General features: G+C 37.3%; 1 protein-coding gene across 3 annotated transcripts in view; it reads right to left on the bottom strand.

Annotated features, from left to right (window-relative positions):
- The window catches only part of CAST (calpastatin), a 107,951-nt gene that overhangs the window by 75,999 nt on the left and 5,305 nt on the right, over positions 1-26,647 (bottom strand). For all 3 annotated transcript variants that reach the window (XM_042944185.1, XM_042944218.1, XM_042944193.1), the window contains exon 2: positions 18,082-18,144. In XM_042944185.1, the coding sequence (XP_042800119.1) occupies positions 18,082-18,144 (63 nt within the window). The remainder of the gene's footprint in view (positions 1-18,081; positions 18,145-26,647) is intronic.

The following is a 26,647-nucleotide window of genomic DNA, read 5'->3' as shown; positions in this document are numbered from 1 at the left end:
CATATTTCAAAGAGGCAAGCTTGTAAACTATCCAGTTTTATAATGTCAAATCAATTATCCTCCAACATCTATAAAATGTGAATAATGTACTATAAGCATTGAATATAGGAAGGGCAATAATGCTGATACATAATATATTAAAAAGTTGTATGTCTATATGGTAAAAATTTTAAAAACATATAATTGAGGGGAGCTTGGGTGGCTCAGTTGGTTAAACATCCAACTCTTGATTTTGCTTCAGGTCATGGTCTCATGGTTGGTGAGTTCAAGCCCTACATCAGGCTCTGTGCTGGCAGCATGAAGCCTGCTTGGGATTCTCTCTCCCTCTCTCTCTGCCCTTCCCCTGCTCTCTCTCCCTCTCTCTCAAAATAAATATGTAAATACATACATACATAATTGAAAGCAATGTGTTTTAATTTGTTAACATTTAGCAAGATTCATACGGCTTACTTTTTTTTTTTAAATGCCTGTCACGGACTCTTGAGCTGAAGCCACTTCTTCCTGCAGGTTAAATATTACCTTAGGAAGCAGAAAAGTCAAAACCTAGCTTGTTGTCCTCAAAGTATCATGTTTCTGAATCCACTGGCTGACCACACTCAAGCACTTCAGGAAAGTCACTGAGGCAACAGGGTGGACTTGTGTTCATGAAATGGCATCTGAGGGGCCTCACAGGCATTTGCAGGAGTCCCAGGATCCCAGGCATGGCCTGCGGACTAAATAGTCTCTCCCAAGCACACATGCAGTACCATCGGCCAAGGGGAGAAAAGAATCTTAGATAAAAATGACAGAAATAAGAGAGGCTGCTAAAGAGCTAGTGTTGTGAGTGTGGTATGGGAGATGGTGAAAAGAGGGGATGGCCTCAATTTTATCCAGGTTGCAAGTCTCTTCAAAATATAAAGTGTATTGACAAATAGCTTCTGATGGCCATAGTGTATTCATGGATTCAGTGTAAGGTACCAGACCTAAGAAATAAAGACAAGAATACAGCAATGGGGTATTGGTTTTAATCCCATTACTCATTTCAACCTCCTCATTCCCAGTGAGGAGACTGAAGCCCAGAAAGATCAGGCCGCTGTCCTGTGGGCCATAGCTGCCCCGCACTCCAGCTATTAGCCTTTGGTCTCAACTATAATCAAGGAAGGTCATGTTCTAATCCTGCCCTAGCAACAGCTCCTATCCACTAAGTCAAAGCCCCCGTCCCTGCATGCCAGACCCTGCCTCATCTGTAAATGAATTCCACTTTAATGCGTCAGCAAGAATTTGCCCAAGAGAATTAAAAAAAACTTGGTTTTTGGCTGAGTTATAAAACTATTAAGTTAAAAAAAAATAACTATTTAAACTTGATATATTTGCTGATTTCTGTTTTCCCTTCATATGAACTCAAGATTTACTTTTTATTTTCATTTATTAAATTCAATAACTTTTAACTCAAATGGCTTTCCTGTGGGTAGGAACTGTCACTCCAAAGCTTGCCTTACCTTCTGACCCTATATAACCTAATCTACAAAGGACTAAATCTAATATTTATTAAGCCCTTATATCAGTTTCTTAAAACACAATACAAAAGCTTAGAAATGTACACATAAACCAGATCAGACTCCTCATTCTCAGGTTAGTAACCAACATTTAATTACAGATGTTTTGGGCTGTATATAAGTCTTGGCAGTCTTTGTTCAATTGTGTCTGACTTCATGCATCCCTTCATTCATTCACTCATTGGACAGGAATTTACTGAACCCTGGCTATGAGCCTGTTCCTATTCTAAGCAGTGGAGATGTAATGACCAATTAAGCAGAAAAAAAAAAAAACTCCTGCTCTCATAGTGCTTACATTCCAGTAGGAGCAATCAGACTCTAAATAAGCCAACAAAAAACAAAATGATTTCAGTGAGTGATGCCTGCTGTAAACACAGTAAAATAGGGTAACGTAACAGCAAATGACTGGCTGAGAATTTTTCCAGATGGGATACACAAAGAAATGACATTTGATTGAGATCTGACTACAAATAACCCAATCATGGAAATAAGGGATGTGGGAGAGGAGGCATTCTAGGTAGACAGAGTATCATGTGCAAAGGCCCTAAGATAGGAATGGGCTTGGCAAGTTGGAAAAACTGAAAGAAGTTAGAGCAAATGGCAGGCACAGGCATATTTGGTATGAGATGAAATAGGATGTTGGATGAAGATACTTAAACTGAAGTGATAGAGATTTAGGATGACCCTAGAGTCAGGTATGTTTGAGATCATCAGTTTCTTCCAGCTTCAGCCTGCTTCCTGATCTTCTCTGGTAACCATCTAGCCCTCCTGAGTCCTCTCTTATCTCCAGCTGAAAAGTTCTCAAAGCCCTCTGGCTTCACCTCACCTTGTGCTTAGTTTTGCAGGTATTTTCTTTACCCTCACTTTCCCATCACCTTACCATCAGCACCGGTCCTTAGAAATCACACTCTGGCCTGAACACCTCTCCCACCTGGTTAGGTCTGCATATTCACTAACTGGTGATAGGGCAGGATCTACCCTCAGACAGAAGAGAATCCATCCACTCATGGAAAGCAGAAACTCTCTAAACAAGCTCACTTGGCTATGACTCTGCACTTGTCCTAACATACAGAAATGCTCTAGTCTTTAAAAGATTAAGACATTAAATGAGGATGCCAATACTATAGTAATTCAGATTTTGAGTTAATTTTTTTTCATTTCCATAAACCCATAGACTAAAAGCCATCAGGCAGATTTCTCCTTGCAAACCAATCACACCCTTTGTAATATTTATGAGCACTTCTTTGTTTAACTTAAGTTTTATAGAAAGGAAACTGGCAGGAAGAGACTGCCCCTCATCCCTAATGTCAGGTCACAGGCCTGGCTGAGTCACTGGCCCCTTGCAGTCGAGCATGCCAGGCCCTCAGTCCTAATGATCAACAGGGACAGAAGTACGATACTCCGTGCCTTATTTTCCTCCACTAGACTCAAACTCCAGGACACCAAGTCTGGGGAATTTACAGAGAAAAGTGTGTGATCTCTCCTGCAGTCATGAACGCAGTCATGAGGCCCTGTTTCCATGGACTATGAATCCACACCGACTTTAAGCAGCCTCTCCTACCTCCAAAAGTCGGCCAGCTAGCCATGAGACCCATAAAAGAGGAACCCCATGCTTGAGCAGAGAAGTTCAGTGAAGAATACACAGATGAGAGCAATTCTATCTGCAGCTGCAGGAAGGTATGAAAAGAATGAATTATATACCTTTTTTTTTGTACGTCTGTGGTAATTCCCAATAAAAAATTTTATTGAATGAATCAGAACTCAAGTCTTAAAAACTGTTTTCAAAGTAACAATGAAGTTCTAAGAGCCAAGCAAAGAGCTGTTATGTCACAATCTCCTAAAATCTCAGGAAAGTCCCTGAGTGAAGCCTCATGTTGCCCTGAGACTTTAGTGAGCACAAAGAAAGGTGCCACGTTCCCTAGAATAAAGGCTCTATCTTTTGATATGCATGGCAAGAATCCTGGCTCCACCAAATGCCCGTTGAGACTGTGGACAAATTCGTGAACATTTCTAAGCACTATTTTTCTCATCTGAAAAAAAGAATAACCATACCCATATCTAAGACAGAGATTGTGAGGATCAAAGGAGATGAAGAATGGTCTGAGGAGTGGCCCACAGGTTGCAAATCCCTGCTCTAGAGAGACTCAAAGTTCTTGATCAAGTCGCGGTGGAATAGGCTGATCTCCTCAAGGCAATACCACTGGACCTGGTTTTAACTCAGTGGCTGCTGTGAATTTTCTGTCAGCTTTTATCACTTATACAATCAGAAAAAACCATTTTTTTTTTCCATTGGATTAAAAAAAGTGGTTTTTTCTTAGGTCTAGCCATGATTCTAATAATGGACACGATTAAGTTATTTGGAAACACTTTGATCCTTTTTGGGTTTGCTTTTAAGCTTTGTTAGGTTGGACAAAAGCAGCCTTCAAAGTAGGACTAATTTTTCTTTTTTTCCAAACAGAGATGACACCCTTCTGAGAGCTCTACCCAGTGACTCTGACTGGTGGGAATATATTGTATTCCTAGGCCTGGGTGAGCTCTGGGGATTACATGGAAGTATAAATGTGATGCATCTAGCCCCTAGGCAGGCATATCAAGATTACTCAGTAAATGCTGGCTAAGAGGAGCCCAGGACTACTTAACAGGGCTAATGCTAAAAAGCCTCCTTCTTAAAAACAAAACAAACAAAAACAAAACAAACACACACCTTTCTAGTAAATGAAGGAATTTCAGTTTGTAAGTTGGGCCACATCTCCTTTCAAGTATAAGTTTGTCTACCTTTTATATTTATTAAGTTTGTACATAAGGAAATTTAGATTAAAAAATGTAAGGAAATTTAGATTCCAAGGTGAGGAGTGTTCCTACTTTGAACAACTAAAAAACTGCCAGAGAATTAAATGAAACAGTGGTCCTCAAACTCTGGACACCAGGCAGCATGATGTTCCCTGTATGGGAAACAAGAGAGGGGAGCCCTAGGGCTGTTCCAGCTTTCTGTCTGGAGAGTTCCCAGGCTGCCTGAACGTGGAACGTGGAATGTGGAACGTGGAAAAGGAACCTAGGCAGAAACCATCAGTCTCTATGGGTTCAGGAGGTAGAACTGGGAGCTCCACAGACCAAGGGGGCTCAAGAGGTTCACAGGGAGAGCACCAGAAAGAGAGCTGCAAGAGAGAGCCCCAGAGATCTGCATGCATGTGCATGCCATGTGGGAACCTGAAGTCTGGGTAAAGAACACCCAGAAGGAGCAGAGGTATAATCCCTAGAGCTCGCACAGACCAGGAATAGAATATGTCCCCAGCAGTCAGAATCATTGGCAGAGTCTGCAGAAGGATAAATTAGTCCTCTTCTAAAGGCTGCTCTGGGCCAGCCAAACAGCTTAAAAGCAAACCTTAAGTTATTTCCAGGTAACTGAACTGTGTCCCAGAACACAGCTCAACAAACAAGCACCCAACAGGATGAAATTCACATCTATCTGGTATCTGATAAAAAATTACACGGCATGCATAGAAGCAGAAAAATACAACTTTATTTTCCATGGGTAGGAAAATATAATGTTCAAAAAGCATAGTATCTTGATTGCAGTGCTGGCTACCCAAATCCATACATGTAATAAAGTGGTATAGAACTTACATACACATGTTCCAATGTCAATTTCCTACTTTTGATATTATACTATAATTACGTAAGATGTAACCAATGGGAAAACTGTATGAAGGGTACAGGGGACCTCTCACACTATCTTCACAACTTCCTGAGAATCTATTTCAAAATAAAAAGCTTTTTAAAAGTAAGTTAAGGAGAGACATGAAAAGTATTTTCTTAAAAGCCACCCAAATCAAACTTCTAAACATATAAAATACAATGTCTGAAATGAAAAATACACCGGGATTAAGAACTGATGAGATATCACAAAAGAAACAATTAGTGAACATGGACACATAGCGATAGAAACTACCCAAAACAAAACAGTGAGTAAAGACTAGAGGCTAGGGAAGAGAGGATCAGTGAGCTGTGGGACAACTTCAAGCAGCTAATATGTGTATAATTGCAGCCTCCAAAGAAGAGGAGAGAGATGGAGACAAACCAAAATATATGAAGAGATAATGACCAAATCATTTCCAAATGTGATGAACCCACCAATCCATGAAGCTTAACAAATCCAAGTAAGAATGATGAATAAATAGGGTATGAACAAAGGGGCAAGTTGGTTTTTAGATGCCCATCCCTCAAAGACTTCCAGTGATGACAAAATCTACATGTGGGGCAAGAGTTCGGTCTCCTGTCCCAGCTGACATGATGTCTTTCTCTTCCAGGGAGTTGGTTAGAGTTCCTGCAGCCACAAAACCAGTGATTCTCTTCTCCATCCAAAGAGCAAGAAAATGGAGCTAGCCTACCTTTCTACCAAAATAATGGCAAATATTCTTTGGGGAGCCCTTAAGAGTACAGCCTTTAAGAGTCAGACATTATAGGTCACAAAATTTTTGAGCACACAGATATACAAGAACTTTTGCATTAAACGAGTATTGAAATCCTCAAAGGTTCAATGTGGCTGCTGGCATGCTCAAATAATTTCTCAAGATATTTGTGAAACTCTTTGTTGAACTTTTTTCAGAAACTGCAACACATTATTTGATTATCCTTGGATGCAAAACAAATTTATGCTCTCAAAGGAGATTTAAGTTTTTGAACCTACCAAAAAACTAATCAGATTCATATATGGTAAATATGAGAAAGCTACTGAACTGGATTAACAAATGATTTTAGTGAAAAAAAATATTGATGGAAGATGAAATGCTTTTGTGTTCTGAATGTAAAAGTAGAATTAATATCAACATTATTTGAACAATGGAAAGTAGCTTAACTATATAAATTTTCAGGTTACCACTGGATTTCATTTTATTGATAGGAAGTCACCATTTTCTTTCCTTTTCCATACCTCTTGCATACAGATGCTTCTTTTTTTTTATAATTTTTTTTAATGTTCATTTATTTTTAAGAGAGAGAGAGAGAGAGAGACAGAGAGACAGACCATGAGCAGGGGAGGGGCAGAGAGAGAGGGAGGCACAAATCTGAAGCAGGCTTCAGGCTCCTAGCTGTCAGCACAGAGCCCAATGCGGGGTTCAAACTCATGATATGTGAGATCATGACCTGAGCTGAAGTCAGATACATAACCAACTGAGCCACCCAGGTGCCCCCAGATGCTTCTTAAAAATAGTATAAGAGGGGAGGTGGGTGGGGGCATGGGTGACATAGATAAAGGGATTAAGAGTACACTTATTGTGACGATCAATGAATAATGTATAAAATTATTGAATCATATTGTACACCTGAAACATAAAACACTGTACATCAATTATACTTCAATAAAAAAAATAAGTACAGAAAATCTATGGTCAGAGATTAATTTATAGTTTTTCTTTTCTTTCTTAGCATTTTTCAATCAGTGCATTTTTAGATCAATGGTTTCTTAAGACTTTATGAAATGTAGTAGTTTTCAGGATAAAAACTCTCATTAAAATATATGTTTTGACATATTTGTTAACAAATCAGTTCCATTACTTAATAGTTACCCTATAAAATGACAAGAAATATTGTGTTTCCACATGAAAACACATGCTTTTTTTTTTTTAACGTTTATTTCTGAGACAGAGGCAGAGCATGAGTGGGGGAGGGGCAGAAAGAGAGGGGGGACAAAGAATCCAAAGCAGGCTCCAGGCTCTGAGCTGTCAGCACAGAGCCCGACATGGGGTTCGAACTCATAGACCGCGAGATCATGACCTGAGCCGAAGTCGGATGCTCAACCGACTGAGCCACCCAGGCGCCCCAAAAACACATGCTTTATCAGAAAATAGTATCTAGAAAATAATTGTCTTTCGAAAGGGTAGGCATATCCCCCAACAGTACCAATTATAAAGCTTGACTGTTATCTACAAATGATCCTTTATACCATGGTTGTAAATAGTCTACAAATAAATACAAGTTGCCTTTATTACCAAAAGAAGTATAAATGTATGCTACCACAAATGCAATAAAATACATAGGATATATTAGCCCCTGGGAAACAGTGATAAATAAGTCATAATGAATAAATCTTACCATTAACTCATTGCATAGAAATTCACTTACTGAGGGAAATGCCTCATGCACAATGGTCTTAATAACACAGACTATGGTAGCTGCACTTCATTGAGTGTATTTATTTTCTAACCACTCAGTACCTACTCATCATCACCAAGTCAACTCAAGTCTTTCTAGTCCTGGGTGGCTGTCTTGCTAGGCAGCCCAAATGCTAGCCTTTTCCTGACTCTGTCTGCTGTGACCCAGCTTTCCTCCATGTTGCATTTCTGACCCTATGGAGAGAGAATGCACTTTCTTCATTTCAGATTCAAGGAAATAGGAATGATTTAATCTTCCTTTTTAAATTTATTTTTTTAGTAAAGTATAGTTGACACACAACGTTACATTAGTTTCACATGTACAACATAGTGATTCAACAATTCCAAGTGTTATGTTGTGCTCATCACAAGTGCAACTACCATCTGTCATACACGCTATTACAGTATCATTGGCTATATTCCCTATGCTGTGCCTTTTATTCCTGTGGAATGACTTAATCTTACTTTATAAACTTCTTGAATGAAAAGAGGGTACAACACAAGGAGGAAAGAAGGAAAGATTTACAAAAATTGACAACAGTAGTAAGAAAGTCTATGGTGTTAGCCTTAGATAGAATTCTTCTTCTTTTTATTTTTTTCAAACTTTTTATTCAGTTTTGAGAGACAGAGCGTGTACGGGGGAGGGACAGAGAGAAAGGGAGACACAGAATCTGAAGCAGGCTCCAGGCTCCGAGCTGTCAGCTCAGAGCCCGATGTGGGGCTCCAGCTCACAAACAGTGAGATCATGACCTGAGCCAAAGTTGGGTGCTTAAATGACTGAGCCATCCAGGTGCCCCAAATAGACAGAATTCTTAAAATAGGTAATTTTATGAATATTATCAAGATAGTAGTTAAAAGCCCTGACTCTGTAAACTGAGTCAATTCCGGACTTCACTACCAAATACCTGTGTAACCTTGGACAAGTTATTTAATCAAGCTTTCCCTCAATTTCCTCACCAGGAGAATGAGATTATTATAAGAGGGGTGCATGTACGTGTGTGTACAATGCCTATATTTGTGTTAGCTATTATTATCAAATGCTCTCTAGTTCTCAACTACCCTTACCAATCTTCTCTTGTCAAAATACTTCTCACTAAGGTGTTAATAATTGATATATTATCTCTCCTAGGAATACTCAGAATTTAAAAGAGGATCCAGGAGAAAGCAATGTTTAACTCAAAGGTTAAGTAAATTGCTAATGGTGGAATTACAGACAACAAGCTAACTGGGAAATATTATTGGATGGTACCTCCTAAATATATCTACTCAACAAGATTGCCCCTTCAGGGCTGGGGATGGCGTGTACCTCTAAATGTCCTTAAACTGTATGTCACATTTTGGGAGTATGTTTTGTACACACATATGTATGTACTTTTCAGAGGAAAAGATCAGTTTTCATCAGATTCCAGAGGGACTATGAACTGAAAATAATTGTGAATCCTTGCCCTCTAAGCTACCTAATTCTCTGTCCATATGTAAGAGAGACACTTCTAGTCAAACATGCACATTTGCTTGTCCCTGTACATAAACACACACACACACACACACACACACACACACACACACACACACAGTAGCAGCTGCTGGATCTCTAAGGCGTTCCAAAGAAAAAAGGCTCACATCTAAAATACTTCTCTCTTTAATGTGTAAGCAGACATATGCACAGATTTAGTTCCAATCACTGTTAAAAACACTTTCATTATTCTTCTATAACCTGATGATCTTTATTCTTTTCCTTCTGATTACAAAAATACATTTAGAATAAAAAGTAGAAAAAAGAAATGTAAATTACTCAAATTCCTGTCAATCAAAACAGCTACTTTCAGTTATTTTTCTATTCTTGTGTAAATAAAAAAAATATGCACCATGTTATAAATACAGTATATAAGTGAAATTGTAATTCCTTCATCTTTTTTTTTAACCTAACATAAACTCTTTTCTTCACTAAATGTTCTTTGAAGCATGGTGTTCAAGATACCTCAGTTACTACATCTGTGTGGTAACTTCACCAATTCATTACTGCTGTATGTTTGTTTCTCTCCCAGTTTGTCATTATTATAAATACAGTGATGAAGATCCTTGTGCCATCATGTACACCTCTGATTATGCACTTGAAACAAATTCTCAGACTGGGAATTTCTAGATAAAAAATGATGAATTGTTTTTCTTATTCAAGGCTCTCAGTTATTTTCCATTTTAAAACACCATTTATGTTTTTGTTAAAGGAAGAGTTTAATCATATAGATTTACAATTTCATAATTTTGAAGTTTTCAAATATTTGAAGAAAATTTATATAAGAAGTCAAAATCAAGCCTCCTTCTTAAAATACACACACAGACACCCCTAACATGCTAATTTAGAAAGACAAAATCAACAATGTATCATCATTGCTAAAGCTAGAAATATTTTATCCCATCACTTTTTGAACATTACCATAGCAAAGAATTTCCTCCTTTTAACCACTGGGTGTCCCCTGAACTATGTTTTTAGCATTCAGGCCGATACCACTACACCTAACATGTATCTCTGCAAACTCTTGTCCCTATAGCTGGTCCTAAGAACCTTCATTATCTTCTAAATGCACTATTTTAAAATCCATTAGTCATTCAGCTTCCTATTTAGCTTTCATTATTCAGTGGAATAGATGCTTGGTTTCAGATTTTCCAGAGTCTACCCATCTTTTAAGAAAGCACAAAAAAAGCCAGTCACAAAATTACATTCAATGAAGCAATGGTTAACCCAAGTACTAAGTGAAACCAAAATTGGAATGTGAATATAAAAGTACTTGAACTATCAATTTCCTATAAAAGAAATGTTTTTCTTCAAAGTTGCATCTGCAGATTTCAGAGTGCTATATCTCTGGAATGTACTTAAGTCCAAAAATTCTGCTCTTGAGCTCCAATTAGACTATGTAGGAATGGACTGACTTGATTTACAAAAGAAAGAATCCAGGGATGCTAACCTTAATGTAAATAACCAACCAAAAAGCCTGATGTCCTAATGATTAAGATAAACATATGTTTAGAATTCACTCCTGAGTTCTTTCCAAATATTGTCTTTCTTACTTATACTACTCAATTAACAAGTGAATCTATTTACCTATAAACAACTGGCAAACAATCCAAGAAATCTGTAACATGTGATGCATCTAGGCCACACTTAACTCTTTTTGTATAAGTGAACACTGATTTCAACTTTTTTTGCTTTACTGATGTTCATTACATAAATCCATGTACATTGAAGAGTCATCAGTGCAGAATCTCCACTTACTCAGCACCCTCCCAATCATAAAAGAGACAGCTCCAACAATATCCCCATCTCCAATCCAGGGTCTTTCCACAGCCCCCATAATTCTGCAATTACCAGCCTAGACCCTTTTTCCAGTCTTCCCATTAATGACACTGCAACACCCAGGTTCCCCTACCTATTAATTGCTTTTTCTTTGACCTGTTCACTGATTTCTCCTTCCTACCCCCCTTCCCCTCCAACACAGGCATTTATCAACATCTGCTTTTGGTTTCTCTCCTCTTTCTCTGGACACTCTTTTCTTCAATGATTTCAAACAAGAATTTTGGCACTGAGGGTTAGAAAGGAAGATAAAATGGGAGCTTGAGCAATTTCAAAGGATATATTTTGAAACAGTTTATGATGAAGAAGACTGAACTAATATGTAATCTAAAGGAATCATTAAACAAAGAGGAAAAGAGAGAAGGAATAGCTCCCTAGACAAGGTCCTATGAAAATTAGAGAAAAACACGGTTAGTACTTGCTCCAACCAAAGGCACCCACATGATTCAATGACTCTTAGAAACTTCAGCACTCTTAATGTGCTTCAGTCACGCTATCTCCAGAACATGACAGAGAACAGTAGGTCCAAGGGCCAGGGTGGAAAGATTATCTACAAAGAAAAAAAAGAAAGAAAGAAAGAAAGAAAGAAAGAAAGAAAGAAAGAAAGAAAGAAAGGGAGGGAGGAAAGAAGGAAGGAAGGAAGGAAGGAAGGAAGGAAGGAAGGAAGGAAGGAAGGAAACAGAAAACAAGAAACAAATGCTTATGTGTGCCAAGCACTGTGCTATGCACTCTATAAGAATTATCTTGGGGCATCTGGGTGGCTCAGTTGGTTAAGCTCCTGACTCTTGATTTTGGCTCAGATTATGATCTCACAGGAGTGAGACTGAGCCCTGTGGTGGGCTCCCCACTAGGCGTGGAGCCTGCTTGGGATTCTCTCTCTCTCTTTCTCCCTCTGCCCCTCCCCTGCTTACACACTCTCTCTCTCTTAAAAAAAAAATAATAATAATAATTAAAAAAAAAAAAAGAATTATTTCAGTGTAACTCAAAATGTACTCAGAAGACCAGTGACATAAGAGTCACCTGAAGTAATTGGTAAAAACAAAACAAAAATTAGGAATAGAGTTTTTAAAAATTTTTTATGATACTAACACACTGCTCTATACATTTACTAAGCATTCTGTAATAATGCTGACTGAAACATAAAAGACTTGATGACATCAACTTTCCTTTAGGTTTTGCTTTCACAAATGAACTGTTTTTAAAATAATAAAATAAATATAAAATAAAATATAAAATAATAAAATATATAAAATATAATATATAATATACATTATTATATATAATATATATTACAAAATATAATATATAAAATTTAAAATAAAAATAAGCTATGATGCACATTTTTGTATGATAAAATGTTGCTGACTTTATGACAAGAATCACACATTTGCAGCCCTCAGATGAAACTGGTTATTTTGCTATGAGCATGATTTCAGGTTATTGTCCCTTTTCAATCAGTCATGCCATTATCTTTGAGAAGCTAATAAAATCTAAAGAGAAGAATGAAAACAAACATATAATTTAAAACAGTATATTTCAGGAATAATATTTAATCAATTGTCCATCAGGTTTCCAGGACTTATGATTTACTCTGAAGCCAGTAAATTTACCTTCCATTCAATTCCTTTGATATTTTGTTAACATTTGATTGCAATTCCATATGCTATAAGGTACAACTTTTCAGAGACAATTTTTGTGAGACCTAAGGTCTTCGATAATTAGGCTCATAAATTCAAAGCACAATAATGAAAGGCATACTATCACTATATGATACAATGTTGATACATTTATGTGCCCACTTATAAAGGCAAAGTACTTACTGTTTTTTACTAGCCTTTCCCTATCCAATGACATAACAATTTGTATATCACAGATGCTTGATTTAAAAGCACGTTATTTTCATATTATTTATTAAAAGTGTATCCTTAGCTTCTGATAAAACAATTCATTGAATGATGATGCATAAGGTCTCTACTTTATAGCTATTGGCATATGTTCTGGGTGCTACATATAGTATGGTGTTGTTTTTTAAACAAAACAGCTACTAAGCTTAATTAACTACCAAACTTTCTTCCTTTTTTAATGGGAAAGGCTCTGCAATATATAATAGACAAAAGATTTTGCATCCTGTCCCATCCCATAGTTAGAAATCAATAAGATAATGATTTTTATTGCCATGAGGGCTAAACCAAAATAAAAGCAATAATTAAATAAGACATTCCCAGGAAAAAAATTAATAAAGAGAAACAGATAAATACATACATCCTGGCAATTTTTTTTAAATTGTAAGGACAACAACAAAATTGTATATGCACTAAGACAGGAAAAACAGAATTTCTAAAAATAAGTTAAAATTAGGCTTCCCCACACATCTCTACAGCACAGAAAGCCAGACAATCTTGGAGCAACATGTATAGAATTTTGAGGGAACAGAATTGCTCACCAAGGATGTTGTACAATTTTGTATTTATTTCTTGTGTGAAGCCAGCACAAAAGCATGTTCAGAAAATCACCATTCGTGCTCCCTCCCTGAAAAAATTATGTTTAAAAATATTCCAGTCAATGAAGACATGAATTGAAATTTAGAACTAAAAACGAAAATGAGGAAACTGCAGTCCAAGAGAATTTCTGGAGCTTCCCTTAGAGAGTTTTTAACCTGCCAAATCAGCCACAGTTGGATTCTGGGCTGGCTGCTGGAGTATGGCTCTCCCACTGAGCCAGGTAGGATTGAGCTCGGGGCACTTTGACTTTGCCTCTTTCTTGGCACTGGGACATGAGCTTGTGCAGCCACAGTCAACTCCCCACAATTATCATGGATTTTTTTGTCATGACCGATAATCCCTTAAAACAATATATGCTGTACTACTCTTCCAGAATTTGCTAACAACAGCTAAATCACTTGCTTGTGAGAACACTGTCCCCGAAGACTTTTTAAAGGTGTTGCTCCCTCAAAAACAAAGCACTACATAAAGACTAGGTTAAATGCCCTAATAAAATGCCAAGATACCTGAATAATGATTTTCTTAAAACCTACACGATGACGACTCTTTTTAACTAGAAAAAATTGATCTCTCACAAAGCACATTATTTATCCTTTTCTAGGCCCTACTAATGATTTTCGTTGTTATCTCTGCTTAAACATAATATATACACAGAGAAAAATCATATAGGGATATACGCCAAGATGGAAGTAGTGGCCATGTCTGTAGGTGCTAGAATGGTAGATGATGGTATTTTTTCTTTAAAGTCTTCACTATTTTCTTGGAGCATCTGGGTGGATTAGTCATTTAAGTGTCTGCTCTAGATCTCGGCTCAGGTCATAACCTCATGGTTTGTGAGTTTAAGCTCCACACTGGGGTCCATGCTCAAAGTGGGGAGGCTGTTTGGGGTTCTCTCTCTCCCTCCCTCTCTCTCTGTTCCTCCCCTGCTCATGTGCTCTTTCTCTTGGAATAAATAAACTTAAAAAAATCCTCTTCAGTATTTTCTCAATTTTCTTCAATGATTATGTTTTAGCTGTATTAAAAAGTTGCTAAAATCAGCAAATCATATATTAAGTATGAACATGCAACATTATCACATTAATTTAAGAATACACAGAAAATTTTATACCAATACTTATAAATAAGTGGTAGACTACGTAACGCTGTTTTTCACAAGTACACATTGTCTTTGTGATTAAAAAAAAGACTAATTTCATTAAGAGGAAAAGTGTAAAAAATGCTGGGAGTCATTTAATACTTTATGCATTTTAGAAGGAGGAAAGGTAAATACTGAGAAAAGAATCCCACATATCTTTTCCTCTAAGGCACGATTTCTATCCTGTTTATACCTCCCTTTGTACCCATAAAAATATATCTATTATTAAATTTGGGTTCTTATAATTGGCTCTAAAAGATTGTGCCCATCTTATGCTTTAAATTCCATTCCTCAGGCCTTCACTGACATATGTTGCACAAATGATCATACTCCCCCAGTGTGGCCAGATGTGTTAGTCAAATACTATACATAGATTTGACTGCAGGTTTGGAAAGGCTTCTTTGTTCCAGTGTTTTTAAAGGGGCTCATGTTAAGTTTTCCCATTTTTCCTTTTCCTGCTCTAGTCATTTTACCTTTGGTTAATTAATCCATTCAACTTTTAGTTTTGTAACTCCTTTACATTTGAGGAGCTCTTAGCCAGTTCATAATGACTGGTATAAAGAAGTAAGTGAATATGTTCTAGACACTTACTCTAGTCCAGTCTCAAGCATCTGTATTGGAAACGCAACACGACAAATGATTTTTTGGTTGTAAGATTCTGTTAAAATTGCTGCCAACTTCTTAGGATAACTTAGTGGCTATGTAGGGGTCAAATTCCAACCAAGTAAAAACCATTTATGATTGCAGGAGAGAAAGAGCTCTAAAATTCACACAGAGCATTCATCCCTAGGTATTTTTACATATGACAATATAACAGTGGTTCTTACCTAACCCTAATCATTTTGCTCCTGGTTATATCTTCCCAAAGTCCTCCTATGTACCCTTTTTCTTGCACCTCCAAATAAAATGCATCAAAGTGATAAAGGGAGAAAGAAAACAAATGCAGAGAAGTATCCTTAAGCATAGAAAGCACACTTTCAAACTGACTTTGTTTCAAAGGCCTGGGTTTGTCTGTAGAAGCCTAGCCTACATGTTTGCATATGCTTAGGGACATGTTGTTTAACCTTTGGAAGTATATACTAGTCTGAAAATGGATTACCAAAACCCAAACTAAGCTTCTGGATTTCACTTCTTGTTCAAAAGAGCAGTGGTAAGAAAATATTTGGGAGAAAGGATTAGTTTGAGGAAATCTTTCTCTGGTAATTTTGAGAAGGAAAGAGAATGGTAACCAATCATGGATGGTAGGCAGGATAGATAACATATCCAAATCGCACATGGTGTTATAACTGAATACAAAGGCTAAAATAATGCCTAATACTAGATAGTTTCCTTGAATTGTCTCCAGGCCCACAATATCTCACCAATGACTTATCTGTATGTAACATAAAGAATTAGAGATTCCCTGGAGACATATCCTATTGGAAATATATCTTGACTACCAAGTCATCCCAACTCACAGGTCTGTCTACCCTATCAAACAGATATGGACTGAATTCGGTGGGATAATAAACAATCTTCAGTCTCAGACCATATGAATTACTACAGTGATTTATGCCAAAGGAGCAAGGAAAAGCCTCCGTCCTCTCTTCAGTTCTGCTGGCAGGGACAGAGCACAACAGATCAGTATGTCCAGGCTCAGCACAAGAAGAGCTATAAACCTGAATTTCTCAGAAGTATTTTGAAACAATGTCAGAATTCCTTGAATTGCTGATAAAGAGAAGAAAAATCCCTTCTTCCTTTTCTTGAGATAGAAGTTCAGCCTTTTGGTTTCGAATTTAAAGTATAGTCTGCCTCTACTAACACAGAAATCACGAATTGTCCCCTGGCTACATTTTAAGAGGGCTCCTTATTAGTTTTCTCAAGCCCCTTATAAATATGGGAATAAGGTACTTTATAGTCAAGGTGTTACATATAAAACAACCCTAATACTGTGCTAGCAGATGTTGTCTAAACCAACAATGCCTGTACATTCAAGATGTAATATTTAAGCTCTCAAGTAATAACATATTTAGTGAGAATACTCCTATAAGACCTAGTCTACTATTCACTTGACCACATTAGAAAAGATTTCCCTTTTCAAGTAAATAGGTTACTCTTAATTAATATTAATAGAGAATAACATCCAAAATCATTATTTCCTAGTATGGAGAATAAAGAAGCACTACTGTTTTCAGATAGGAAATCATTTAATAGATATCTTACCTGGGAAGATACTTAAAAGGTAGGGTAGATAAGGGAACTTAATGACACTCTGTAGTAATTTTCATGCTAGTAAAGGGAGAAAATGTGGTTTTTCATAAGGGAATTTATTTTTTAACAATTTAACAAAGAAACAGGATAAAATCTAAATAAATGTTTACTCTTATTGTTTAATTTTAAAGAAACAGTTGCCCTGCATGGCAAACTTCATTACAAATCTGCTCATTAATAATCTAAATTATATTTTCAAGGATATTAGTAAGACAATGACAGTAGAAAGTAGAGCGAACCTTAGTGCAGAATCCATAGCAGTTTCTATTCATAACAATCTCTTCCTATATTGGATATATTGAAACATATTAAATATTTCAAAACTGCAGGAAGAAGAGGAGCAAAATTTTTGAAACCATGTTGCTAACATAGAGAAAAATATAACGATCACTGTATGCTTTCTGGTTTTCCATGTACCATTTAGGACTTGGCTGTTTTACCAGATGGAAATGACAGTGACAATTCCTATCAAATGAAGATGAGCGTATCTATTGAGATCTAAAATGTAAAAAGTAGCAAAAGGGAGGCACATCCAGTGCCCTTTGGAAGGACAGCACATTCACAGGTCCTTTCTCCATGGAGAAGTTGACCAGTGTTGAAAGGCCACATAATGGTGTGTCATTCAGTGGAAGGAGAAATTCACAAGCTCAAAAACAACCATCTCAAAGTGGAAAGATTTGGTGTTACTAGTGTTTCCATACAATTGAGCCAAATAAAATAGACCTTCTCTTTTCCTTTTGTTTATGAACCTGAATAACAGATTAATCTAGGCTATCACTGTTCTTCTTTCATAGTGTATTCTCATGAAAAAAGATTTCCTTTTCCACTAGAGCATTTGGTTTCCTCCTCTAAATCTGCCATGTTCACCAACAAAACATTTAAGGTTCAGCAATTCCTATAGGGAAAATACCTTCAATAACTGGGTTCTAGTTCTAAATAGAAACAATTTCTAAAGATTCTTTTCCCAGGAAAAGAATTCTTATTAATTCTTAATTCTTATTAATTTGTAATGATTTTCACTTACATTCTTGAATCAAATCTTAATTCAGATTAAATCTGCCAAAATTCCAGTAGGAACTCTTTGCAACCTCATTATGTGTGTCAAGATAGAATTCACAATTAAAAGCAAGAGAAAAGCAAAGCCCAGTACTGCAGAAATTACCTCATCTGATCCTTTCTTTTCTCCTGACTTTGAAGGTGATCCACTGGTTTTTTCACCGGCATGCTATAAAAACATAAAAAGGAAGAAAGATAATGTTTAAAATAAGGAGGTGTTACAAGATAATGTAATAGTGACTTTACTCCTGAAGGGCTAAATATGTATACTGTACAAACAAGGACCCCTTTAATCTTCCTTCTGAAAATGTTGATAATTCCACACTGACATGGGTGGCTTTCAAAAATCAAGAGAAGCTACAGACATTCATTTGGGATGTAGAAAGTCAGTCTATAATTAACCAGACATAGATCTGATGGTGATTCTAAGGCGGCATCTCGTCTCCTACAAAATGCCTCACTTAATTTTAAAGCCCAAATTGCCAGTGTGGGAGACATGTGGTTCCTCATGCAGATGTGATGTCTAAGGACCATGTTGAGTCTAAAACCATACTTAAGCCTCAGTTCAGCATGGGCTCGACGGACGACCATAGCTTCCAAATCTACCATCGCTTCTGATGGTTCTTGGGAATTACCCAGAGTTCTTCTATCTGAGTACTCACAAATGCAGGAAGATAAACCCTGAAGGGTAAAGACCATACCTGCAACTTCTATTTATTATGGCTTTGGAATTTCATTATGTCCAGACACAGAATTATTTTTCTCACCAGGACAAATGAATGAAATGAATGAAATGAATTTCCTTTTTCTCACCAGAACAAATGAATGAAAAATAAGTATTTTTATGTGTTACATAAAACTTTCAAGTAGCTTACAGCCTCATTTGTTTTGATAATAAGATAAAATAAGCCACAAAATTTATTGGATTTTTTTGAGAAATAAAAAACAAACAAACAAACAAACATATGTTCCTGAAAAGGGTTACAAAGAATTGTTTCACTTCTTGTACATTGTGGGATATGCAAGAAAGTGGGGGAAAAGAACCTCACTAAATATAAGAAAATAAAAGCTTACCATTGGGTTCAATCCTGACCACCTTCAGTTAAACCAAAATATAAAACCCATGACAGTCCCTAGAGCAGAATCATAACCTGAATATGTAAGTCAATGAAATTATTTGAAGAAGAGTGGCAGCAACAGTAATATTAATGTTAATAATTTGTATTATATTATGTATAATAATTAATAATTTATATATTTTTTATTTTTTTTTATTTTTTTAACATTTATTTATTTTTGAGACAGAGAGAGACAGAGCATGAATGGGGGAGGGTCAGAGAGAGAGGGAGACACAGAATCCGAAACAGGCTCCAGGCTCTGAGCTGTCAGCACAGAGCCCAACACGGGGCTCGAACTCACAGACCGCGAGATCATGACCTGAGCCGAAGTCGGCTGCTTAACCGACTGAGCCACCCAGGCGCCCCTATATTTTTTATTATCTACTTTAACACACACTCTTATTTCATACAAAATAGAAGCTCATGTGATTTTTGGTATACGAAAAACTAAGAATAAGAAGAATTCAGTGAGCTTTTCACAAGGACCCATAACCAGTAAATGGGAAAAGTTTGCAAAGCAGCTTTTCTGACTTATAATATATTGCTTGTCACTATACCATGCTAAATAGAATAAGGTAATATTTCCTTTAGTCATATCAACATATATTTTAATGTTTTAAAAAGCCCAAGAAATATCAGACACATGGAAGAAATCTGGCATTAAGTGTTCTCTGTACACAGGGCACCTGGGTGGCTCAGTCAGTTAAGCGCCCAACATCAGCTCAGGTCACTATCTCACAGTCTGTGATTTCAAGCCCTGTGTTGGGCTCTGTGCTGACAGCTTAGAGCCTGGAGCCTGCTTTGGATTCTGTGTCTCCCTCTCTCTTTGTCCTTCCCCCACTTGTTTTCTCTCTCTCTCTCTCTCTCTCTCTCTCTCTCTCTCTCTCTCAAAAATAAATAAACATTAAAGAAAAGAGTTTTTGTATGAAAAACTAGGAGTAAATTGCTTTCTTGTGTGGAAAATTGTCCCCAAAATGTAGCACCATCACGGATCAGGGGGTGGAATCCACTGAAAAGCAGCCAGCCTGCAAGAGTTTGGTGAATGAAGCCCTGTTTCACCATGATGTCCTAGTCTAGTGTTTGTCTATCTACAGTTGAGGGCAATCAGTATTGAGTAGTTAATGAATCTTGGGAGAAAAAACATCTAAAAGCCCACATATATATCAATGCTAAATGGTAAATGACAAATTTTAGAAGATTCCTGAAGGCCTGACTAGAGGGAAGAATCATTCACCATTTGCAGATAGAATTTAAGAGGGATAGATCTATAATGACAGATTTACCCAATTTGTCTCCTTCCAGAATTGGTAAATCCAGTGTTTTACTGAACGTGCTGCATGCGTCATTTACTCTTCAAGAGGTATTAGTATTCTACTTTACAAACAAAAAAACTAAAAACTTAAAGAGTCAGTTGCTTTTGTCTGGTAGAAGTCTCCATGCTCTCCTCAAGGACCCCTCTGCTTCCTGCTCATGTGGCAAATATATATTATGATATGTTACCCTACAGTAAATGTTCAGATAGCCCTTTGTCTCTACATTTTAGGTATATAGATGTTTTTCCTTAAATTTTTTTTAAAGGGTCCCTGGCTGGCTCAGTCCATAGAGCATGTGATTCTTGATCTCAGGGTTATGAGTTCATTGGGCATAGAAATTACTTAAAAAAAAACCAAAAAACAAACAAACAAAAAAAAGGGAATGCAAATAAATAAATATAAGAAAAAGTTTAAAAAGTCATTTTCTGGGGGTGTTTCAAAATTTCATTCTTCTGGATTAATCAACACTATCAATCACTTGTTTCCATTTAAACACTCAAAATTCTACAAATTATGTAGGCTCCAAATAGTTTGGGAGTGGTATATGTTATGAATACTTTTTCAAATGCTCAGTTATAAGGACAACTTACAAAAATTATGTTCTATAAGAACTGGTATTTCATGACTTCAAAAGAAGTATTTGCTGTCAGTAGGAAGCTTTTTTTTTTTTTTTTTTTTTTTACAATACACAGAAGTATACTGACATAAAAAACACAATCAAATGGCAATATTTTTAAGGAACTTTATGGATTATATTTTCCCAGTTTCTTTGTTTTCTTTTTAACCCCACTTTTTAGTATATATTTTTTCTTTTTTTTTCAGTTGATTTATTTATTTTGAAAGAGACAGAGACAACATCAGTGTGGAGGGGCGAAGAGAGAGAAGGAGAGAAAGAATCCCAAGCAGGCTCCGTGCTGTCAGCATAAAGCGTGACATGGGGCTTGAACCCACGAAACTGGGAGATCATGACACTAGCCAAAACCGAGAGACGGATGCTTAATGGACTGAGCCACCCAGGCACCCCTATTGTAAATTTTTTCTAACAGAAAGAAAAGTTAAAAGAATAATACAATGAGTGCCAATATTCTTACTACTAAATCTATGACTATTAACATTGTTCCTATATTTTGCAATATTTGCATATATTACAAACAGATCTATCTACCTGGATTTGTATATGTACCTGTATTTGAGAGTAAATTGCGGATATCCTGAAACTTTATCCATAAGCATTTCATTAAGCATCTCCTTAAACTGAAGAATTTTCCCCAAGTAACTCCAATATCATTGTTACTCCAAGAGAATTAACAAAAATTACCTAACATCATTTAATTTCTAGTAAATACCAACCTTATGAATGAACCATTTCTCTGATCATTCCTTGGGGCTTATTGAATATTCATCAGTCTATTAATGATGTAAAATCAGTTATATCTTTTCACTGTGAGATATTCAAAGTGCCTGATTTTTTATGTTTATTTTATTTTTTTTTTTAATTTTAGAGAGGAAAGCAACAGTGGTGCAAAGAGATAGAGGAAGAGAGAGAGAAAATCTCAAGCAGTTTGCATGTTCAATGAAGACCCAATACAGGGGCGGATCCCAAGACCCTGGGATCATGGCCTAAGCCTGAACTCAAGAGTTGGACACTCAACAGACTGAGCCACCCAGGTGCCCCTAATTTTTTTTTTTTTTAACATGAACATAGTTAACACACAAAGTGCCTCATTATTTAATCCATGGCATAACTGAGCACTTCCTACACAACTGAGCTGGTAGAATGAAATATGTCAGATTCCATCCAGCATAGGAACCTACCTGCAGCAAGGTCTTTCTAAGAGAGAAGAGAGAAGGTTTTGTCCACTACCTCACGCAGTAGGTGGGGTGGGGAGAGGTGAAAGAAGCACGGAGAAGGGAAGTACTGACAGGTCTGGAATGAGAACTGAAACCACAAAACTGATAAATCCAGGGAGGACTTTTCTATATGAGGAGAAGGAAAAGAACATGTTCTAAGCACCTACTTACTCTGTGGCTAGCCCATTGCTAGCCATTTCCCCTAAGCGATCCCCTGCACTCCCCTCAGCAACTCCAGAGGTATACACTGTCACCTCATTTTATGGATAAAGAAATAGACGATCTGAAAGGTGAAGTCCTCCTCCATCATACCACATATCCAGATTATAGTCTATCGCCCAGAGACTGTGCTACTCTGGATCTAGTGAAAAGCTAGGTGAGATCTTAAGATCCACATCAACAAAGTCTCAATCCAATGCTCTGAAATGAAAACAACAAACCAAAACAGAACTTCCCTATTCTGAAAGTGGTTTGCTTTATAAAATGGATCAAAGAGGCCAGTATGTAAACTCAGTCCTGTATTAGGAGCTGGAGGCCAAAGACAGGAAGAGCAGGATGCCAACTCTCATGCAGTAGAAATTCACTGGGAGAACAAAGCTGCAGAAGATAGGACACTCAGGGAGTTAGGATGAAAGAGATGGTATGTGCAGCAGGAGTTGAGAAGCAGGGAGAAAGCAGATACGGGACTTCACTGTCTTCCCCCCAAAAGGAATAATTTTCCAAACTGTTTTCACCCCCATGGATCACTGCGTATTTGGCAAGTACAGCGCTCCTCTATCCTCATTGGAGGGTACAGCATTTATAGGCTTAAAATCTTCAGCCATAGCAAAGCCAAAACCTGTCCGGAAATCAACAAGATCCAGGAGCAGTAAGGCTGGCAGCCTGTGGGCTCACCCCAGTGAGGATGTGTGCTAGTGAGCATCTGGGCACCCTCCCTATGCTGCCCACATACACTCTGACAGACACACAGTCAAGGGCATACATAATGGAGAAGAAAATAAGGGCAAACTTATACACATACATAAAGGAAGAAGGAAGATAGAAAAAATCGGAGCTTCTGCAAATGCAAACCCAGGTGAGAGTGCCCAATGCTAGTGTGCTTCTGAAATGTTTTTGCTTTAATTTAAAAAACAAAAAAACAAAACAAAAACAAAACAAAAAAAGACAAAGTTTTCTTTTAGGGTGACAAAAACATTCTAAAATTAAATTGAAGTGATTCTTGTACCACTCTGTGAATATACTTAAAAATACTGAGTTATAGGTTTTAATGGATGAATTTATGGTTTGTGAATTATACCTGAATAAAATTGTTTTAAAAAACAGTAAAGGTTATTTGAAAACAACTGGAAAGTTTGTCTTTTTCTACTTGGAGGCAAGGCCATACAGATCAATATTTGCAGGTCCAGTGATAGCTGTAGACAAATCATGAAGCAATAAGAGGTTATCTTGATGCCCTCTGGACTTCCCTCCTACTCAGAGCTCAGCTCTCTCACTGCACTACCATTGCATATGGTAAGAAAAGCTGGTTTTCAGGCCCTTCAGAGGATCAGAAAGCCTTCATTTAGTAGTGGGTCTCATCCTTCAGTGTGGGTCACAAGCACCTGGGACACTTGGAAACATTCATGCCAGAGTGCAGGAAATTAATTTGTCTATAGTGGGGCCAGAGCACAGATATATTTCTCTAAAATTTCCTAGCTGATCTGAATATGCAGCTAGGATTCGAGACCACTGGTTTTGAGAGGAGATTTGTGGACACCATGACAGGAAGCAGACGGTTCTGCTCTTCAAATCACCCCACTGAGTTGGCACCCATGGGGAGCTTCCCCTGGTCACGAAGGTTGGGGCAGCTCTGGGGCTCTGATTGGTCAACGAAGGAGCGCAGTGCCCTGTGTTCACACCAGCCTTCCTGACTAATTCTGAGCCTTGCCCTGTTTATGGTACATTGTACCTTCGTATCTGCACATTAGTCTCTATTTTCTTAGTAAAACAAACAAATTAGCCCCTTATTTGATACTCTCTTGCTTACTGATTCCTTCATAAATGTCTATTTTGCCTTCCCAACCAGATGGTAAACTATATTCTTATTTTTCTGGTCCTGTGGTAGGGGTGTGACAAATAATTCTTGATTGAATGAATGTATTTCCAAAGAGCTCTAAATATTCCCTGAGAAGTATTTTTGCTCTGTTCAGGTTAATAAACTAGACAAAAGAGAAAGAAGCCCCACCCCAACCCCCAAAAATAGCTTGAAAAATTAACAATGTATAAATTGATATTTCTTGCAAAATCCCTTAAAATCCATTCTTGTATGTATTCTGCTTGCTAAAACAAGCAGAAGGACCAAGATGTAAAGCTGGTTTTGCTTTAAAACCATCTCCCTGGAGCAATGCTAGACTTATTTGCCCTTAGGTGAATTCCTTGCCCAGAATTCCTTGCTCCCACTGCTCCTGCTCTCCCTGCTACCTCTACCAGGGATATTTGGGATGAAAGGCCTCAGGCTTGGGAGGCAGGGGTAGGAGACTGGAGGTGGTAAGTGGTATTTCCTCCTCCTTTCTGCCTCTGGGAGCCTCTGTAGTAGTGTTTCCTGCAGAATCAGCCAGCTGCGGTTCCAGTTTGCCCAGGGCAATCCAGCTCCCCCCCAGTCTGCCCTGCCTAGAAATGATAGCAGCTTCCTGAAATTTCTAATCTCTGGGTGGCTTCACCCTCCCCAGTTGGCTTCCCAGACTCTTCTGTTACCTGGGTAACCAGTTCCCTGCATTCCATTCTCTGACAAACTCTGATGGGACAGAAGAAGTGTGAATGTGAAAGGCTCTGTGATCCTGGGCAAAATAATTTAACCTTTTTGTTTTCTACTTATAAAATGAAGCTAATAGTACTTGGCCCACGGGCTGACATATTTCTCAAACAAGTTGATGTTAATGAGGAGCCTGGCCCATTGCCTAGTTCCTTTTAGAATACAGTAACAGTTATTCCACTCCCTTGTTTTTCTCTGGCAACAACCTGATTGTACTGAATTATGAAATAGTAAAATGAATAAGAGACATAAGCAAAGGTTTAAAGGTTTCATTTTCTAAGGCTGTAAATGTTAGAGCAGAGAATTTAGTCTTCTATTTTTCATAAGTATAAAGTAACCAGGTTCATCTGATATATTTATATTTAGTATTTTGTCTCTTATGGTTGTATATTAATCTCACATTTCTATATTATATCTATGGAAACAAAGTACACAGGGAATAGAGAATTCATTTTCCAAATAATCTACACCAAGTCAGTCACAGGCATGATACTTCAATGTGCAATTCCCCATGTTTTAAAATAGTTTGGAAGGAAGAGATGTGTGTGTGTGTGTGTGTGTGTGTGTGTGTGTGTGTGTGTTTGGTGTGCTGGTGGGGCTGGGAGCTAAATAAAGGAAGAGTAGCACAATATTACAATTTTAATAATGACTGAAGATGAAGGGGTATATAAACAGTTGACTGTATTATCCTCTCTTATGTGATAAAAAGTTTTGAAGAAGTTAGAATCCTCTTATCTAAAGCATATGTATCTCCCTAGAGTCACCCAAAGGCATTTCACTGGGTTTTCATACTGAAAACTCCAAACTCAAAGAGTAATAGAATAGAGTTTATTTATTGAAAAAGAATCAGTGAGTAGCCACCATGTGCTAAGTGCTATAGGGAGAATAATTACTTAAGAAATATAAGTAAATAAAATGTCTGGCTTTTCATACATATATTCCTGCTCCTCTAAAAACATGTGCTATTAGCTTAATCTTCTTTGGGATTATCATATAAAAGACACATATTAAGGACGCATATTAAGTATGGCTAGAATTCTGAAATCTCAATGTTTCACTTAAACTCCATGTATGCTTTCCCCTACCATTTTAACATTATCATGGATATGCCAAGATGACACTGTTATGGCCACAGCTCTTTCTGTCGGGTTTTCAGAGGTAGCATGAATTTTGAATTTTCTCTAAATCAAAGAAGATGTCACGAAAATTTCAATAGTTACTTTGTTGCTTGTGTAGTAGTCATTAGGATGCACTTGTAATTTTTATCTACAAGAAATGCAAGAGAATTGAACTGAATACATACAATGCTATATATTCAAGTGGACATACTTAAGTTGAATGGGGATTTACTTATTTACTTACTTTTTTAAAGTTTATTTATTTATTTTTATAGAGAGAGCACACAAGCTGGGGAGGGGCAGAGAGAGAGGAAGAGAGAGAATTCCAAGCAGGCTCCATGTTGTCAGCACAGAGTCTGACACGGGGCTTGAACTAACCAACTGTGAGATCATGACCTTGAAAGGAACAGCTTTGAATCCAAATGACAGCCCTGCCTTAGTTTAAAGCTAGGTTCTCTTTTCTGCTTATTATGGATCTTTG

Source organism: Panthera leo, chromosome A1, assembly GCF_018350215.1.
Source record: "Panthera leo isolate Ple1 chromosome A1, P.leo_Ple1_pat1.1, whole genome shotgun sequence".
In the NCBI taxonomy this organism is placed as follows: domain Eukaryota; kingdom Metazoa; phylum Chordata; class Mammalia; order Carnivora; family Felidae; genus Panthera; species Panthera leo.
Note: the sequence above shows the minus strand (reverse complement) of the source record. Positions and strands in the feature narration are given on the sequence as shown.